The sequence below is a fragment of the Giraffa tippelskirchi genome, chromosome 4 (genome assembly GCF_054371585.1).
Source record: "Giraffa tippelskirchi isolate mGirTip1 chromosome 4, T2T-mGirTip1v1.2.pri, whole genome shotgun sequence".
In the NCBI taxonomy this organism is placed as follows: Eukaryota; Metazoa; Chordata; class Mammalia; order Artiodactyla; family Giraffidae; genus Giraffa; species Giraffa tippelskirchi.
In genome coordinates this window covers 212,296,602-212,315,621 of record NC_137278.1, presented here as the reverse complement: position 1 = coordinate 212,315,621, position 19,020 = coordinate 212,296,602, and the positions used below count along the sequence as shown (strand labels likewise).

At 54.1% G+C, this 19,020-nt stretch overlaps 1 protein-coding gene and 1 long non-coding RNA gene across 47 annotated transcripts in view; one reads left to right on the top strand and one right to left on the bottom strand.

Annotated features, from left to right (window-relative positions):
- Nucleotides 1-19,020, bottom strand: part of PPP6R2 (protein phosphatase 6 regulatory subunit 2) — a 60,406-nt gene that overhangs the window by 16,068 nt on the left and 25,318 nt on the right. For 30 of the 46 annotated variants that reach the window (XM_081591044.1, XM_081591028.1, XM_081591048.1 and 27 more), the window contains 6 exons: nucleotides 14,770-15,012; nucleotides 7,089-7,275; nucleotides 3,055-3,192; nucleotides 1,851-1,916; nucleotides 461-573; nucleotides 30-143 (listed from right to left, as the gene is read on the bottom strand). In XM_081591044.1, coding sequence (XP_081447170.1) covers nucleotides 30-143; nucleotides 461-573; nucleotides 1,851-1,916; nucleotides 3,055-3,192; nucleotides 7,089-7,275; nucleotides 14,770-14,996 — 845 coding nt within the window. In that variant the 5' untranslated portion in view covers nucleotides 14,997-15,012. Of the gene's footprint in view, nucleotides 1-29; nucleotides 144-460; nucleotides 574-1,850; nucleotides 1,917-3,054; nucleotides 3,233-7,064; nucleotides 7,391-7,746; nucleotides 9,255-14,769; nucleotides 15,013-19,020 lie in introns of those variants that run through there. The other 16 variants (XM_081591072.1, XM_081591065.1, XM_081591059.1 and 13 more) reach the window with 8 other exon arrangements.
- Nucleotides 6,053-13,207, top strand: LOC145545860 (uncharacterized). Its single transcript, XR_014082259.1, has 3 exons — nucleotides 6,053-6,333; nucleotides 11,934-12,170; nucleotides 13,044-13,207. It is a non-coding gene; the product is annotated as an uncharacterized LOC145545860 (long non-coding RNA).

Genomic DNA, 19,020 nt, shown 5'->3' with positions numbered 1-19,020 from the left:
CAGCTCTTCCTCTCTCGGGGGACACTCACCCCGCCCGCCTGGGCTCCAGCAAGGTAAGTAACACCTGCGTCCCGCTGACGAGGCAGAGCTCGGTCTGCACTCCATCAAACATGTTCCTCAGCAACTGCTCCACGCACTCCTGCCTGCAGGACACGCACGAGGTCACGGCCTGGCGAGCGGACACACACACCCCACCCCCACCAAAGGAGCAGCACCCTGAACCCCATAGGAGCCCTACTTGGGGCTCAGGCTGGGCACCCAGGGTTCTCAGGACACAGCTGCCCCAGGGCCCGCACTCTCTGGACCTGCCAGGTGAGCCCCACAGACCCTCCCCTGAGAAAGAAGCCCATCAAGGTAACCCTGGGTTGGGGCGAGCTCCTTAGAAATGATCAGAGGCGGCGGCGGTGTCCCCAGCCCCCGCCCCCGCCCCCAGACCTGCAGCACTGCAGCCCACACTCACGACTCCAGCACCATGAGGAGGGGGTCTGGCTGCGGAGCCTCCAGCAGCTGGCTGCCCTGCTCCCTGCCCAGCCGGACGATGTCACAGAGCGTCTGGGAAGCATTGGACTGCCTCTGGAAGACAGGCACGCAGAGCCGCCCTCAGGGCCAGCCTCTGCCCACAGGGCGCGGATCTGGCCGCCCCCCGAGAGCACCCACTGGGCCTTGGTGGGCAACTGCACCCCGCAGACCCTGCTCCAGGTCGCTGCTTTAGATCAGTAAGTGGCTATTAATAGAGAGGGTGAGTCCTGTGACCTAATAAAAACAGGAAAGTTGCTACAGAGAACACAAAGGGCTCAGCTTTTCTATGGAAACGTGAAGCCCCTGAAAATGCAGGTTCTTTGATTCGGGGCACTTGCCAACTGTGTGGGATTAGTCTGCGGAGCAGGTGAACAGGATCAGAGGAAGACTCAGCTGCCGGCTTCAAGCAGGCAGCATCGTGTGCACAGCCCTCACGGGCGCGGCACAGGGCACGGGGCTGAAGGCAGCGTTCTACGGCTCTTTCAGGGCAAACGAGAGCAGCCGGGTGCCCCCAGGCCTGGGGAGGGACCAGTCGGCGCCCAGCGCTCAGCCCAATCTGGAGCCCAGCAACCCTCGCCCGCTGCCTGGTCAGCCCGGTGGGCCAACACACCCCACCCAGCACAGCCAGGCAGCGGCCAAAGGCGCAGCCACGAGTCAGCACTGCGTTCTCCGAAGCCCCAAGAACTGGGCGCAGCTGTCCCGAGTGGAAGATGCCTCTCGGGCTACACCCGACACCCACAGTGACACCACAGGAGAAGGGGGGCCACCCCACAGGCTTCCTCCAGGGCTCACGCCCTTGGACGCCCCCCTTGGGAGCAAGACGCAGCCACTGAGGACTGTCCCCGAGAGGGGTGCCTGGGCCGGAGGAGCAGCAGCAGCCGTGAGCTGCCTGCGGAGCAAGGGCGGGGTGCGGCGCGGAGCTGAGGGAAGCCTCAGCCTGCAGCCCTCAATAAACTGAGTCCTGTCAAGCCCCAGCGGCAGATCCTGAGACAATCACAGTCTTGTGAGAGACCCTGGGCAGAGGACCTGTGACCCTGGCCCATAAAAACTGAGATGAAAAATACTGTCACAAGAAACTAACGTTCGGGGTAATCTGTTACTCAGCCACAGTTAACTAATACAATTTTATTCAAATTGATTTTTTATATTATGTATGTTTTATGTTTTAGGAAAAAACTGTCTAGAAGTCAGTGCCTGATTAAAGGCAGAGGAGAACTCGTCAGTCCGCATCTGAGGAAGAGGGACCCGCCCTCAGACAGCAACGGAGAGCGCCCGCGGCCGCCCTGAGCCAGGGCTCCTGCTCCAAGGTGGCTCCGTGAGCCCCTACTCACGTCTTCATCCTGACTCGGATGGATCAGTTCCACGAGTCTCTGGATGGTCTTCTCTTCATTAAGCCACTGAAAGGGAAACGGAGGCCTATCAGTGACCGCTCACATCTGACTGAATGGAAGGGAAGTCCTTCAGGGCAGAAGTCCATGGCCAGGCTCTAGCACAGACACCTCACCACACTGGCGTGCACCCAGGCCCAGAAAGCACAGGCAGTGGCCCAATTCTGGAATGACCCGAAGATGACAAGAGGAGGGAGGCCCTGTCCACATGCGCCTGTGGTTCTGCTCACAGGACCCCCCATGGCAGAGCCGGGAGCCCCCGGGCTGGGGCCTGGGGGTGTGCTCCCTGCACACAGCCCAGCTGCTCCCTGCGGCCCTCAGGCCTTGCCAGGTCAGCCCGGCTCCTCCACGCACTTCCTTATCCAAAACACCCCCAGCGTGTCCAGGGCAGGGTTCCCACCAACTTCTAACAATGCTGATGTTCACGCTGTGCTAACCAAGCCACAACAGCTACGACAGCTAGTTCCTGGTGGACGGCTGCTCCATGATGAAATCAGGTATGACCCTAAGAGTGACGCGTGCCAACGCTGGGAGCGGAGACTGGCAGGGGGACCGACGGTTTACTCATCTTACTTTAAATGGCAAACAGAACCTGCCGATCAACAGCTGACAGCGACCCAGCACAGATCGCCTGGGCTCCCCGGCTGAGCACTCTCTCTTTTCTGGGGAGCCCCAGGGAGCCGTGGGGGGGCCCCTCGCTGCGAGAGCGACAGGACAGACAGAGGCACGTGCAGCAGGCCCAACGGCAGGCCGACTCCAGTCTGTGCGACTTCTTGACATGGAGCCCCTGAAGGCAAGTGCTTCCTCTCGGGCAGGCGCCTGGGCGCAGGACAAGCGCCCAACAGAGCTCAGCAGCCCCCCTGGGGCGGGGGGCGCAAGCAAGGCAGCCCCCTTCTGCTCTCTGCTCGTGAGTGGACAGAGGCAAGACAAGAGAACAGGTGCAGAGGACAGGCCCCGCCTCAAACACAAGCCGCTGTGAGAACCCCTGAGGACCCATCAGGAGGGAGGGTCCTGCTGGGTGGAAAGCCGGGTGCCGGGCACCCCAGTGTTGCTCCGCCAGCTCCCGCCTCCCTACGCCAAGCGCTTACTCCACACTCAGAGAAGCTGCAGAGCCGTGCAGACGGGGAGGAGGGGCCCACACACTCACGTGCAGGACTTCCTGCCGGAGTCCGACAGGCTCCACGCAGCTGACCAGGCGCAGCAGCAGGTCCATGAGGGCCGACGTGCCGATGTGCTTCAACACCAGGCTGATGAACTTGTCCTTCTTCCTTAAGAACGCGATCACCTGCAACCAGATGGGCCCTGAGAGGCGAGCAGGGCAGACCCTGACCCTAGGAAACACTCTCTTCCCCCGAGAACTGCCACAGCAAGGTTCATTTTCAGCAACACTGAGCAGAAATAATGAAAGACATGGGAAGAGTTGTAAGAAAGACACCCTCAGTGACAGGCAGAGACCTGAACAGTATAAGACAAGTCCAAGAGGCAGTGGGGAGCCGGAGAGGGCCCTGGGCTGGCAGAATTTCCCCCACACTGAGCCTGGGCACCAGTGGGGCCCAAACACCCGAGTGAGATGGCACAATGACCACTCCATATGCACTGCCTCAAGTCTTCCCAGCAGAAATGACCAGTGCAGACAGAGCTGACAGTCCCCAGACACGAGTCACAAATCCGGAAAGCTGACAGGCCCCACAGATGGCAGAAGGAACAGGACTGAGGTTTTGGAAAAGGAGACGTGGAGGGGCGGCTGGCGGGTGGCCAAGCACAGTCACGGGCACAGTGGCTGAGCACAGATGGCTGGGAGAGGCCCACGCAGAGGCCTTCTTGGCCACCGAAATAAGGGGCCTGCAAGTTCAGGCCACTGCACTGAGGCAGACCCAGGGCTCTAACGGGGCCATGGGACACGTAGGCAGCAGGGGGTCCCAACCATCCTCATTCTGTAAGTGAAGCGGGGAGGAGAGGAAGGAGGAGGAAGAGAGGAAAGAGAGGCAATGGGGAGCGAGGGGACTGGTATTTGAACAGAGTGGTTAAACTCGTAGAGAGAAACAGGAGACACAGAGAAGGCTCCAGAAACATCCTGGTACACCCTACAGATATAGACACTACTACAAGAAGGTATCAGGAACAAGTTTATGCCAAATTCTGTAAATTTAAAAACTAAATTTCTTTGAGAAACACACTTATGTAAACTGACAAAAAGAAAAAAAAAAAAAAAAAAAAAACCCTGGAATTCTAGAGCATCAAAAGAAACAAACTCTACAATGAAAAGCCTCCCCAGACAGAAAGCTCCAGACTGCAATGGCTTGACTAGAGAGTTCTGTCAAACATCTGAAGAGAAATATCCCAATCTTATGCAGGACTCTTCCGGGGAACATAAAATGAGAGAATTATGCCCCATATCATTGTATGATGACATAAAATCTTGATTCCAAAACTTGCTGTGGGCACTTTAAGAAAAGGCAATGATGGAAGGACCTGCTGTAGAGCACAGAGAACTCTGCTCAGCGCCTCCAGCGGCCCATGTGGGAGAAGAATCTAAGAGGGGATCTATATATACGCATAACCGCTTTGCTGTGCGCCTGATGAAACGAACACACCACTGTAAACCAACTATGCCCCAACAAAAGGGTTTTTTTTAAGGAAATATAAGCCAATCTCACTGATGACAACAGATAAAAAATTCTTTAAAAAAAACCAATATGAAAAAAAGCATAATGTATCACCATCAAGTTGAATGTAGTCCAGGAAATCGACAATTATCTCAGTAAAGTTTCTCAATAAAAAAGATACTGTTTAGAACAACATGAAAATATAAAGCACCTAAGAATAAACAACGAAAAATATGTAAGACTGCTACTCTGAGAACTAGCTTACTGAGAGAAATTAAAGAAGCCCTAACTTCTCAGCTTTTCACTATAGTACAAAAGCAGCCATAGATAATATGTAGATGGGAGCAGCTGTGCTTCAGAAAATTTTTTTTTTTACAAAAACAGGTGGCAGGTTGGTTTTGGCCTGTGGGCCGTAATTAGCCAACCCCAATCTATAGGCGGTGCAAGCCTCATCAAAATTTCAGCAGGTTTTTCTGGGGAACAGAGTAGAATGTGGAAAGTGACAAACTCATTCTAAAAATCTGCTCATCCTAAAATAATGCAAAAGGCAAAGAATTGTAAAAACAACCTTGAAGAAAACAAAGTGAGAGGACTGATTCTATCAAATATCAGAACTTCTAAATCTACAGTAATTAAGATAGTGTCGTGTTCATAATTACAAACAGGACTGCAGAACAGAAACAGACATACATGTGTGACCGCTTGATTTATGACAAGAGGAACGTATAGTGCTGAGTCAAGTGGATACCATATTAAAAAAAATACTTCAACCTTACACCAACTGTAAGAATCAATTTCAGGTGGATTGTAGGTGGAAATATCAAAAGTAAAACAATATAGCTTCTAAAAAATAATACAGAGTATCTTTATGATTTTGAAGTAGACAAAAGTTTAAAGGACAAAACAAACAACGAAACCAACCCTAAATGAAGAGCTATGACTCGCAGTGCACGAACACCAGACCTCTGCTCATTAAGAAGGTACAATTAAGAGAGAAAAACCAAAAAAACCCCAAAAAACCAGCAAGCAGAGCAGGAAACAACATCCGCAACACAAAATCAACAAAGGGAGAATCCCTAGCAGTCCAGTGGTTTGAACTTGAGCTTCCCCTGCGGAGAGCATAGGTTCCATCTCTGGTCGGGGAATACAGACCTGGTAAGCTGTGTGGCACAACCAAAAAAAAACCAGAGGACTTGTACCCACAAAACAGACAATTCCTACAAATGAAAAGAAAACAGAGGCTGAAAGAAAATGGGCAAGAGACTTCACACAAAAAATATCCAAATGGCCAATTAATATACAAAAAGGTGCTCATCCTCACTAGTCACTGAAGTGATGCAAATTAAAACCACAATGCTGTTATCTGCATCTGTCAGAAAAGCTGAAGTGAACCGACTGATCACAGGAAAGGCTGGAGAGAAGTGCAGCAGCAGGAACCATGCTCTGCTGCCGGGACTGCAATGGCCTCAGGCGCCTTCACCTCAGCCACTCACGCTGCCCACACGCAGCTCGGTTCCGCCCCTTCCGCCCCGTGACGGTACACCAGGAGAAAGGCAGCGCTCCTGCCTCAGACACACACCCTGCAGTGCTCACACAGTCGGCCCGCCCTCTGGGCTTCGCTCTGAAACTGCGCACTGGGGACGGTGAGCGGGGGCAGAAGAGAAAGACCGACCCGCCGGCTCCTGAAGCGGGCGCCGGGCACAGGCCAGCACGCCGCACGGCCATTCCGTGAGGTCTATGGTGCGTGGTGCCGAAGCGTGCCAGGGCGGTGTGGGGCAGGCGCACACGTCCCCGGAAGAACCGTGCTCCAGCTGAACGAGGTGAGTTCACCCCATGCTTTACAGAAACCTATAGCTTGGCATTTCTTTTATTTTTCGGCTGCATCACACAGCTTGCAGAATCTTAGTTTGCCAACTGCACCACCTACAGTGGACACATACGAGTCCTAACCACTGGACAGAGGAGAACTTCCTTTTATTTGCTTTGAAACAGTAGGTGCCCTAGACACAAAGACGTCTTTCCCAGGTGGCGCCAATGGTAAAAAGTCTGCCTGTCAAGGCAGGAGACGCAGATTCCATCACTGAGTCAGGAAGATTCCCCAGATAAGGAGATGGCTACCACTCCAGTATTCTCGCCTGGAAAATCCCATGGACAGAGGAGGCTGGCTATATATAGTCCACGGGGCTGCCAAGAGCTGGGAACAACTGAGCACACACACACGATACAAACACAGACCCCCGCCACCCACAGAGATGCCACAGCAGGAAGCCCGCGGTCCTACCACGACGCAGGCACATCCTGGACCTCACACTGGGACCGGGCAGTGAGAGGACAAGCCAGCCTAGCCTAGGGCCCCGGGCACTCCCAGGAACGGTGCAAGCGCTGCTCATCCAGAGCGGGCCAGCGGCCCCCTCTCTGGGGAAGACAGCTTCTTCAGCCGCCCCAGCTCCCACAGCAGCAGCCATGCGGCTCCAGGTGTGGCCCTCGGAGCGGTCAGACCCCGCCGCCCACTGCGTGATCGGCAGCAGCTCAGCCTCCCGCCCTCCCACACCGCGCAGGCCAGGCGGCTGGTTACCTGTTCAGTTTTTCTTGCGATGAGATTGCCAATGGTCTTGCTGAAGAAACTGGCGAGCAGGGGATTGAGGGGCGGCTCGCGGTCCAGGAAGTTGTAAAGAACGTTCAGCAAAGTCTCATCCCCTCCCAGCCTGTCGTTGATTTGCGGCACGTCGCACGTCAGTAGCTCGCAGGCTGTGTTCGGGTATCTGAAGGGGCACAGATCAACAGCTGGACGTGAACTGGACTTCACTGCTCAGGAAGCTGCTCAACAGTTTTCCTTTTAGGAAGCAGCTCCACAGGCAAAAACCAAAATGGCGAGACCTTGCAATAGAATAAAGATGTGATTATTCTGTGACCAACGGGCATTTTTTACTAGAAGCTCAATGGTTAATCATCCTTTCTGCTGGCTCCTTACACCCTAACCCTGACCCCTACATTTTCTGACTCCATTTCTATTTTCTATGGACCCTCTTCTAATCTTCCAGCTTCCCCTCTGCCCTCCACTCTTCTGCCAGGCCTCTCACGTATGTCAGGTCGTCCTTCCCTCTCCATGCCCTGCTCACCCCCACATACCAACAAGCACAGACCCAGCCTGTTCCCAGACTGAAGAGAACCTGCGTCACAGCTTATGATGCAGCACCAGGTCACATGTTATGTGAATTATTATTAAGAAATACCGTCTCACTGTATCTCACTGTTGACTATGCCAGCTGTCTCGCTGTCCACACTGTTCGCTGAACCCAGGGTAGGCAAGGCGTGAATGGGGAAGCTGGAAGAACACTCAAGGAGCCGTAGGCACCGCAGACACGTTTATTCCTTCCTGGCTGGCACAGCAGCCACAGCAGCAGACACACAGCAGTCTCTCCCCTTGCTGTTGACCCAGCAGACACAGTTGTAACGCAGCCGTACCGTAGCCGTCCCCGGAGGCCAGGGCTTTTCAGGTGGAGCTTATATGTGTTTACAGAGTAAAAGTGGCCCGTGGCCAAGTGGGCACATCATGCTGTGCCTGTGCAGTGAGTGGCCTCAGCCGGTACATAACTGCACATGTACAAAATGTGGGGGACAGGGCTGGGGTGAGAGGGCCTGACCGCCGCCACTTTGGCTAATTGGCTATTTCCCTACAAACATCAATATATGTAAAAATGTATTATTCCTTTGATAAAAATGATCAGACACAACACAGTCTTGATCCCACCATGTACAACCTTGTACCACTGTGCTCCCTGCCTGACCCTCTCAGAGACACAGGTCACTGCTGTGGTCCTGGACAGGCCTACCCAACGCCCTGCAGCATCCAGAGCCCACCACAGCAGTGCAGCGACAAGGCCTGGTGCCACACCCGGCACACTGGGGAACATCCGTGAGGGTGCCCAGGGCCAGGACAGCAGGAGCCTGGCAGAAGGCCTGGGGGCTCACTGCCCCGCAGCACACTGGGCACATGCCAGGCGGGGCTTGCTGTGTGGCCTCAGGCACATGACTGAGCCTCTCTGAGTCTGAGCTGCCGCATCCAAACATGGAGGGCTGAGAGTCCACTCTCCCCCAAGGCTGTGCATAAAGCAGAGCAGAGCCTGGCACACGGTCAGCCCTGGATCAAGGTCAGCTGCAGTGACCCTCCAGCTCCTGGAAGCCACCCAGAGGGCCCCAAACTAAGGCGGTCACTGTGGGTCAGCTAGAGGGGCGTGGGGTTAAAAGGCTCCAGAGCAAACAGCTGACGGAGCGCACAGCCAACCAGGTGCAGAAGGGGCGGAAGCAGGGCCGTCAGCGTGGCTGTGGGGCAGATGCTCCTTGTCAGCCCCAGGAGCAGAGGCCCCAAGGGGGCCCCAGACGTTGCTTTTGAACTGTGGTGCTGGAGAAGACTCTAGAGAGTCCCCTGGAGAGCAAGGAGATCAAACCAGTGAATCCTAAAGGATATAAATCCTGAATATACATTGGAAGGACTGATGATGAAGCTCCAATACTTTGGCCACCTGATGGGAAGAGCTGACTCACTGGAAAAGACCCTGATGCTGAGAAAGACTGAGGCAGGAGGAGAAGCGGACGATAAGAGGATGAGATGGTTGGATGGCATCACTGACTTGACATGAGTTCGAGCAAGCTCCTGGAGATAGTGAAGGACAAGGAAGCCTAGTGTGCTGCAGTCCAGGGGGTCGCACAGAGCTGGACACCACTGAGGGAGTGACCAAACAGACACACACCTCCCCCAAGTCACAAAGGGCAGGTGCAAACAGCAGCCGATCAGAGAAGGGAGAGGCTGAGGAAACACGGGAGGGGCAGTCAGGAAACAAGGGCGCAGCCCGGGGCAGGGTCCTCACTGCTGTTCAGTCTCTCAGTCCGACTCTGCCACCCCAAGGACTGCAGCTTGCCACGCTTCCCTGTCCTTTATCATCTCCTGGAGTTTACTCAAACTCATGTCCATTGAGTCGGTGATGCCATCAAACCATCTCCTCCTCTGTCGTCCCCTTCTCTTCCAGCCTTCACTCTTTCCCAGCATCAGGGACTTTTCCAGGTAGTTGGCTCTCCCCATCAGGTGGCCAAAGTATTGACGCTTCGGCTTCAGCGTCAGTCCTTCCAATGAATATTCAGGGTTCATTTCCTCCAGGATTGACTGGTTAAATCTCCTTGCAGTCCAAGGGACTCTCAAGAGTCTTCTCCAGCACCACAGTGCAAAGACATCAATTCTGCAGCACTCAGCCTTTTTTATTGTCCAGCTCACACAACTATACATGACTACTGGGAAAACCATAGCTTTGACTTGACGGACCTTTGTAGGCAAAGTAATGTCTCTGCTTTTTAATATGCTTTCTAGGTTGGTCACTGCTTTTCTTCCAAGGAGCAAGCATCTCCTGCTAAAGGGATACACACAACAATACCTTCGAGCTCTGAAGCAGAACTAAGCCCCCCACTCCAGGCGGGTGACAGCACCTTTAGGCTGAGCCCAAGATTCCTGGAGCGCTGCCCTGTTACCTCACCACCAACCGAAGAGAAGAAAGCACCACATCCCGCAGCCCTCACCTCAAATCTGCCTATAAGCATCTCCCTTAAAACTACTGGGGAGTTCAGGGATTTGGGGCGCTGATGCCAAGCAGGGCCCTCTAGGTCTCCCAGGCAAGGAGGCCTTTTTGTCCCCCATTTCCTTTAGACAAAGCATCAATTCTTGGCTCAGTGGTAAAGAATTTGTCTGCTGACACAAAAGACGCAGGTTCAATTCCTGGGTTGGAAAGATCCCCTGGAGAAGGAAATGGCAACCCACTCCAGTATTCTTGCCTGGAAAATCCCATGGACAGAGGAGCCTGGTGGGATCTAGTCCATGGGGTCACGAAGAGTCGGACATGACTGCGCGTACACATGCAGCCTTCTTATAGACAGGACTGCAGCATCCATGCCCTTCTTTGAGTTCCAAATGGCAGAACAGTTACTCATCAAAGGAGGAGCAGCCAGGAAACCATGTGAAACAAGACTAAAGGGCCCAGAGAGGAGACGACCACCAGAGACCCTGCGCACAAGACCCTGATCTTGTCAGCAACCCCAGTCCTTAGAAACTCTGCAGAAGAAAGAATGCAAGACCGTTACTGCTTCGGTCCTTATAACATACCCTGGCCTGACTATATCATCTCTCCTGACTCATCAGGAAGTGGGGGCACGGTTTTGAGGCACTAGCCTATTTAGTGTGTCCCCTTTTGCCTGGCAAAGTAATAAAGCCATTTCCCTGGTGGCTCAGACGGTAAAGAATCTGCCTGTAATGTAGGAGACCACGTTTGATCCTTGGGTCGGGCAGACCCCTTGGAAAAAGGAATGGATACCCACTCCAGGGTTCTTGCCTGGAGAATCCCGTGGACAGACGAGCCTGGTGGGCTACAGTCCATGGGGTCGCAAAGAGCGGGACACGGCTGAACGAGGAACACTCTCACTTTCTTTCCCTTCTCCTCCACAACTCTGTCTTCATATTTGTTTGGCAGTGGTGCACAGAGTCAAGATTTTGGCAACAGCACGAGCCACCTATTCTTGCTTAGCCCCACAGTAAAAAACCTTTCTCTGCTCCAACCTCTGACATTTCTGTTTGGCCTCACAGTGCTTTGAGCATAGGAGCCTGTGTCCTGTAGCACTCAGAGAGGCCTGGATGCCAACAGTGGTCCCCAGGCAGGTGGAGGGCTTGCTGCAGTGAGACTCCCTGGTTTTGTTCACTTTGTTTTGAACTTCTTTATTACTAATTTCTCCCAAACTCTGACTACAAAGTTTTCGTGGATTACTGGGGCCACTTCTGAGGTCCCCCTGTCCTGACCCAGGGGATAAAGTCCTGGGACACTGAAGAGCACCGGAGTCAGAAGAGGCCCTGGGACGCCCCGGAAGACAACGGGGGCCGCGGCGCCAGGGCTGGAGTCAGGAAGAGAAGGCGTGAATGAGCCACACGGACGTCTCAGGGAGCACAGGCTGCCGCAGCCATCAACCCCTGGCAGCCCCACCCCGGCCCTGGGAGCCCTGCGGGGACCCTCAGTCACAGCCACCACCTCAGTGGTGCGCCGTGAGGGGACTCGGGACGGGAGTGCACGGGATGCGGCCAAGACAGCTGCAGGGTGGGTCAGAGGAGGGGCTGCGGTGAGCCCAGACCCCTGCACCTTCCCAGACACAGAAAAGCGCTCAATCCCGGAACGAGAGTTGTCTGATCTTCTTTAATGAACAGTAATCTTCTGAAGTTCTGACTACCTGGTCTTTGTTGCAAAAACTCCTACACATCTTGGCTCCTCACTCGCCTCTTCAGAGGCGTCCCTGAGTGATCTGGGAGTCCTGTCCCCAGGGTTTAAAGTCTTCAGAGAGACCGCCAGGTAAAACATAATTCTCAGCTTTTAAGCCGTGCTTTTTTTTTCAGTTGACAAAGACAACCCTGGAGTCTTCAAAACGACAGGAGAACCATGTCCAGTCTGGACGTGACCCGGCAGAGCCAGCCTGAGGGAGAAGGATGCACTCAGACAGCCTGCGCCCCAGCGGTGCCAGCCACGCAGCCCTTCTCAGGAAGCCGTCAGAGAACAGAATTCACCAGGGGCAGGAGGCAGAAAAGAGAAGGACGAAACCCGAGAACACAGAAGGTGGCCGCAGGAATCATCGGGTGAGGAAGGGGAGTCCAGGGCCGTCACAGCGGAGGCTCCCTTGGCCTCCGCACGCCTCTCTGTGGCCTGACCGGCTGCTCCCCAGGCGTTCCCCCAGGGCTCAGCGTCCCCTTTTGCTCTGCCCCACAGGATGGGGTGGGGGGAGCCCTTCCTGGGCTCCCTGGACCCAGCCCTGCTCCCCACAGGCACACAGGTCTGACTGACTTGGGAAGAGGAAGCCCCCTCCACCCACCGCCACACCACCGCCTCAGAAACCACAGTGGGAGCTTGCCCTCCATCTACGGACTCTCGTCTCGTTTCTCAAACGGTCCACAGCTCGGCAGGCAACCTGCACAGGAGCCTTCGGGAAGAGCCGGCAGCACCCTCAGGAGCCCCGGGCTGGCGCAGGGCCTCACCTGCATGGCGCCCCTCTGGCAGTAGCAGAGCAGCCGAGCACTCGGGGTGGCCCCCCCGGCCCCTGGCTCAGGGGCGCCCCCGCTTCCCGAACAGGCCTCTGCACAACCCAGCCTGCAGCCGCCGGGCTGACATGGCCATCAGGGCGGCCACGAGGGCAGCCGTCTGGAGGCTGGGACGAGAGGGCTCCTGCCCGCCGCACTCATGCCCAGCTCACCGGGCGCCGTGCACACCGAGGGGGTGGCTCGACAGAGACCCACGGCTCAGAGCCTGAGACAGGTCCAATCTGTACCCTCGGGACCTCTGAAAGATAACCCTGACCCCATACCCTCCTTCAGGTACTACCTCATCCATCTACCTAGCCTATTTCTCTTTTCAAAAAGGACGTTTAATTTTAACTAAAAGCACACGAATCTTTAATAAGCAAGTTAATTTTAAAATTAACTTTTAAATTAAAAAGGTTCTACTTTTTTTAACAGATGACATGCACACATGCTTTAACGACTCAGTATGACCAGGCTTGTGAGGAAGAGCCCCCATCCCCACTCGCAGGCCACACTGCTGAGACGGTCACCACAGCTTCTTGGTACCTTCTCTATTATTCACCTCCACGTTTCCAAATAAAATACAAACAGGCGTCTTCAGCAACTGTGAACATTACGAACCGACGTCCTGAGGTGACACCGGGGCTCTCACATCATCCGGCCCGTCCACCCCGCTGCCCCCTCCCGCCTCTCTAAAATTATACCACAGCTCTTAATTAAATCCCTATCTGGGGCTGCCCTTTTTCTATCAACACGCAAACATTGTTCCATCTGCTTACTTGTATGTGTCCCTGCCCAGAGTGGCAGGTTTCCTTGTTGCCTTGTTTGTGCTCGCCGACTGCCAATCTCCCCAAACTCTGACTGTAAAGCTCTCCCAGTCTCTACTGCCACGCTGGGACCCTCTGCCCAGAAGCACAACCAGCCACCCAGCCCTCCTCTCCACCCCAATGCTGCCAGCACCTCAGACAGGAGACCCTCCCTTGGGCAGCAACAGGACCCATTTGGGAGCAAACGAATTAAAGGAATGGGGTCACTAATGGCGACGCGGAGACAAGACCAGGCACATCTCAGCAACGATGGCCTGACGGCCTCTGACCCACCACAGGTGGCGGCCCCGAGCCCCCGGCTCCTCCACAAGCAATCCCCTGCCTCTCTCTGGAGCACTGCAGTCAGATGGGTGTGCAGACCACAGACAGCCCTGACCCTCCCTGTCCCCCGTCGGCTCATCTTGCTTTATTTGCCTCCTGAGTCAGCCAAGACATTCTACAGAGGGTCAGAGAATAATTATTTTAGAAGGTCTATGTTGTCATGGCCAACAGGTCATGGGTGTATCCAACAAGACTTTACTGATGACAATGAAATGTGGATTTTGCCATTTTCAGGTAAATAAATACTATTTTTTCATTTTTTTTCCCAGCCATTTGAAAATGTAAAACCATTCTCAGCTGGCAGGTCCTACAAAAACAGGATCTGACCTCAGGCTGTACATCCCTAGCCCTGTTCTAAGACATGACCACACACGCCGACCCCAGTGGGACACGTGAGTAGCTGAGGGCACCCTGTCTGCCCTGACTCTCTGTGCCACCAACCCCTGCTCCTCCACGTCCCAGAGTCTGAGTGGGACCCGAGCGGCACCCTGAGTCAGAGGCCAGTCCTGGGTCCTTCCCGTCACCCAAGGCCCCACCATTCACACTCCTCTGTCCGCTCCCACTCTGGTCCCAAGCCCTCACCGGTTCCCTTCTGTCATCTCCTAACGTCACAGCCCTGAGACCAGTCAGGACGACTAAGGACACAGCACATTTCCTCCAGGAAGAAGACCCCACAGTCAAGTGGTCACATGCTGCCCGTCTCTGGGGACTGGCCGTTTCACCAGGCGGAGGCTGCACATGTCGGCCTCTGTCAGGGCTCGGCCTTTTTTCAGCACACATTTACCCAAAATGCTTCAACGCATCACACTGCTGCTCACTACAGCCCAGGGTGAGGAATCACACACAGGGATCCCCAAATCTTACACACCACAGAAACAAAGCCCGCTGGCGGCTCCTGCCCCATGTCAGGTGGGGTCAATGTTCACGGTCGGCCGCTCTCTTCGGAAGCTCGGCCCTGGCTGTCCTCAAGCCCTGCCTGCTGCCCCCCAAGCGTGGCCCAGCCCGGTACACACTTGAAGCGGGCCCTCTCCTCCAGGTCCAGGGCCGGGTCCTGAGTCACGAGGCCCACCAGCTCCTCCATGCTCTGCCGCCGGCACAGGAAGTCCAGCAGTTTGCGGTTCTGGGCCTTGCACTCCTGCAAGATGTCTTCTCCATCCATCAGCTCCCGCAGCGTCACGCCCTCCTTATCCAGCAGCTTGTCAACGTGCGACGTGGTGCTCAAGTCAAACTTCCAGAACATGGTGGCGGCCGCAGAGCTGCAAGCAAACGAGAGAGTCACTCCCCAGCCTATGCACGCCAGCCTCAGCCACCCTGCACCCGAGTCCCGAGGCCACGCCAACCGGCCCGGGCTATGGGGGTGCTACCCGCGGGCTCCACAACCAGTAGGGCGGCTCCGCCCCCCTCCTCTTGGCTAGAGCTCCTGCTGACACGCCCCGAGCCCTGCGGCTGCACACGCCTGTCTCCCGTGTCAGACAGGGAGCCCCCCCACCTGGAGCTCACTACTCACAGACCCCCTCCCCAGAGTCCACCTCCCGCCTCAGCCAACACCGCCCGCCTCTTCCCAGACGTCTCCGGATCACGGATGTTTTTAATTCTCTGTACATTATCTTTGAAAAAGCTTTCTGATTGAGGAGAGACTGCCCCTCCTGTGCAGCCAACTGTTCGAGCAGCAAAGGGTTTCTGGGAGCACATCTCCAGCCTGCAGGCTGACCCCCCCCAGGCCCTCCCCCACCCCGCTGCGGGCCCACATGCCAGGAGACCACTTCCTCTGCCTTCATCATCTCAGCACCAGTGACTAGCGGCCAGGCAACCAGTAGCCACCCACACAGCTTAAGGCCTGCCAAAATTCTCCAAGCAAGCTGACCCAAAGCAGCTCCCCCTGCCCGGCCTCGCCTTTCATGTGGAAACCCCACAAGGGCCACAGCCTCAGCCCCCCACTCCTGCCTCTTCTGCCTCCTGACCACCGGGCTTCCCTACTCGGCCCCGCTGAGGTCGGGGCTGCCCGACTCCAGGATGCAGGAGGGCAACAAGCTTTGCTCTCCTGTCCCCTCTGCCCCCTCTCGCAGCCGTGCCTGCCCGGGCAGTTCGTAGGGAGCACAGAGCGGTTCACGGAACAAACCCAGCAGGCCAGACTCACGACGGCTGCTCCCGCCCCACCTCCGCTCCTCTGCCGCCCCCACCTCCTGGGCCCCCTTTCCCCGTGTCGCCCTGCTGGGTGAGCCAGGGCTGCCCCTGAAGCCACGTCCTACTCTGCCTGCACACTCTGCCTGCACACTCCGGCACCAGGCTCACCACCGAGGGCCTCTCACGCACACAGCCCTTGGGCCGCAGCCGCACACCGTCTCCAGGCCCTGGCTCTCTCTCTGTGCCTGGGCTCTATGAGGTCTGCCCACTCAGCAAGTCCCTACAGCAGTCTGTGAGCCTAAGCTGGTTTCCAACAAAGTTTTCAGTGTTGGATACAAAATGAAAACTGTAAGCCTGCACTCTAATTCATCAATCCCTTATGTCTGCGTTGCTGCGCGGGGTCTCTGCTGCCTTTCTCTGGTTGCGGGGAGCAGGCGCTCCTCTCCCTTCCAGTCTCCTGCCTCTTCCCTCTGCGGTGGCCTCTCTTGCTGCGGAGCACAGGCTCTGGATACTCGGGCGTCAGCAGTCGCCGCGCGCAGGGTCCAGAGTGCGGGCTCAGCAGTTGTGTTAGATCCAGCGGCTCCTCCACATGTGGGATATTCCTGGACCAGGGATCAAACCTGTGTCCCCTGCACTGGCAAGCGGATTCTTTTCCACTGTACCACTAGAGAAGTCTTCAAAGTCTGTATTTTTAACAAAGTTAAACCTGTATTTTGAGATTACAAATCTTTTCAGTGTTAAATCACTATTTACACAATCATGACGATAACAGACGGGGGATTTATCTGAACTAATACTTATTTAGAAGAGTAAAGGACTCCCCACACGACGGGAAGCCCTAGTTTGTGTGTGTGAAGCCCACTTCTCAGGAGCCCATGACACAGGCCCCTCAGCTGTCCAGCCACGCCCTCCACAGCCTCTCGTCTTCGCTGCATTAAACTCACTTTTCCGAAACACAGACATCTTCATGTTCCTCTCACGTTGGTGTTAAAGCCTGTCTGGCCCCAAATGCCCTCCGCTCACCAGGGTGCTTTTCCCAATGTGCCTCCAGGTCCTCTGGGGACTTCCTGCTGCCTCCCCAACTCCACCCTTGCCACAAGTATGTTATCTCTCTCCCAACACAAACTGCACTCTGCCTTTACCCTTCTGCACAGGCTCCTGTGCGCAGGCCCTTTACTGACAAAAATCCCACCTGCCAATCAGACTCAGACGTAGGGCCACTTGAACGTTCAGTGGAGGGGCTCCACAAGTTGACCTCTACTCAACTTCCATCTAGGCCCTAACATCTTCCTTACTTCTCTTGTGAGGAGTGCAGATGGGTATTTGTGGTGTTAGTCACAGATTCTAGGGGAGCAGAAAAAACGATTACTTCAGGAAAAGACGGCTGTCCCCACACACACCAGGCGCCCTCTCTCCTAAAGCCTGCAGAATGACTTGTGCACTTGGATAACATAGAATCCAGGGAGAGAGACCCCCACCTAACCAGGGCTTTCTCTCCAGACAAGAACTTGCCAGACAGCTAGAGGTGGTCTCTCTGTGTCCTGTTTTCAGCCAGACTGGGCAAGTGTCCTGAAGGCAGCTTGTCCCACACTAACGCAGCACACCCTTCTCCTGGCTCATACTCGCTGCATCCTGCAGCGACCTTTTCCTGTCAACAGATCTGTATCTTTATATTTGAAGGGTTTCTTTTCTAAGCAGCACACAACTGATATGGTCTTGCTTTGTCGTTCTGCCATTCTTTGCCTTCTAATGAAAGCACTTAGATTACTTAACGTAACACGGTTGGGTTTGAGTCATTTGAAAAAAATATAACACACTTTTATGACAAAAAACAGACTCTTAATAAATTAGGAATAGAAGGGAACTTCCTGAACCTGATAAAGGGCATCTACTAAAAAGCCTACAGCTATCGGCACACTTAATGTGCTGAAAAGACTGAATGCTTTCCTCCTGAGACTGGAATAGGAAACTAAGCACATCCATTCAAGATTCTATTCACCGTCTACTTCTATCCAAGGCAGTAACTGTAAGACAAGGGAAAACACACACAGATTAACAAAGAGTGAGTACAACTGTCCTTACACACAGACGACATGACTGTGTAAGCAGAAATGCCTAAGACGTCTGTACGGAAAAGAGCTACTAGCATTAATGAGAGTGAACCTAGCTAGCTTACCAGTTACAAGGTCAATATCCAAAAAGGAACTGTACCTCAACACACTCGCAATAACAGATTTTTAACTTCTGCCGTGCTGTGCTTATTTCCCTCAGTCGCGTCCAGCTCTCTGCAACCCCGTGGACTGCATCCCGCCAGGCTCCTCTGTCCACGGGATTCTCTGGGCAAGAATACTGGAGTGGGTTGCCAAGCCCTCCTCCAGGGGATCTTCCCAACCCAGGGATGGAACCCATGTCTCCTGCACGGCAGACAGATTCTTCACCAGCTGAGCCACCAGGGAAAACCATGTTAGGACATGGGTTTTTCTTAAACTGGTTTACTGATTCAATGCAATCCCAAATAAATTCTAGCAGATTTTTAAAAATAGAAATTGACAAGTTGATACTAAAATGTATATGGAAACAATGTAAATGATACTAAAATGTATATGGAGTACCAAAGCAATTTTGAAAAGAAAGAACAAAGTTGGAGTGCTAACATCACCTGATTTTAAGACTTCCTATAAAGTGAGATTACTCAAGACACTGTGGTTCTAGTGGTTCAGCAGAACAAAACAGAGAGACCAGATGCAAACCAACACACACATGGTCAACTGACTTTCACTAAGTGTACCACAGCAATTTAATAGGGAAAGTATAATCCTTTTTAACAAATAGTTCTGAAAAAAAACAAAAACAAAAACAAATAGTTCTGGAAAGTTGAGTATCTATATATAAATCAGATCTCAACCCTTACCTCACATCATACACGGATCACAGACTTAACCATAAACACTAACACTAAAATCTTTAGAAGAAAACTTAAGAAAAAAATACTTGTAAACTTGCGGTAGACAAAAGGAAAAACTATTATTATTATTTTTTTGCTCAAAAAACAGGAGAAGAAATACTTACAGAAGGAAACGAGATGGTTGGCTACAACTGCCCTGGCGTCTTCAGGAAACAGCAGCGGTACGCCAGAGCAG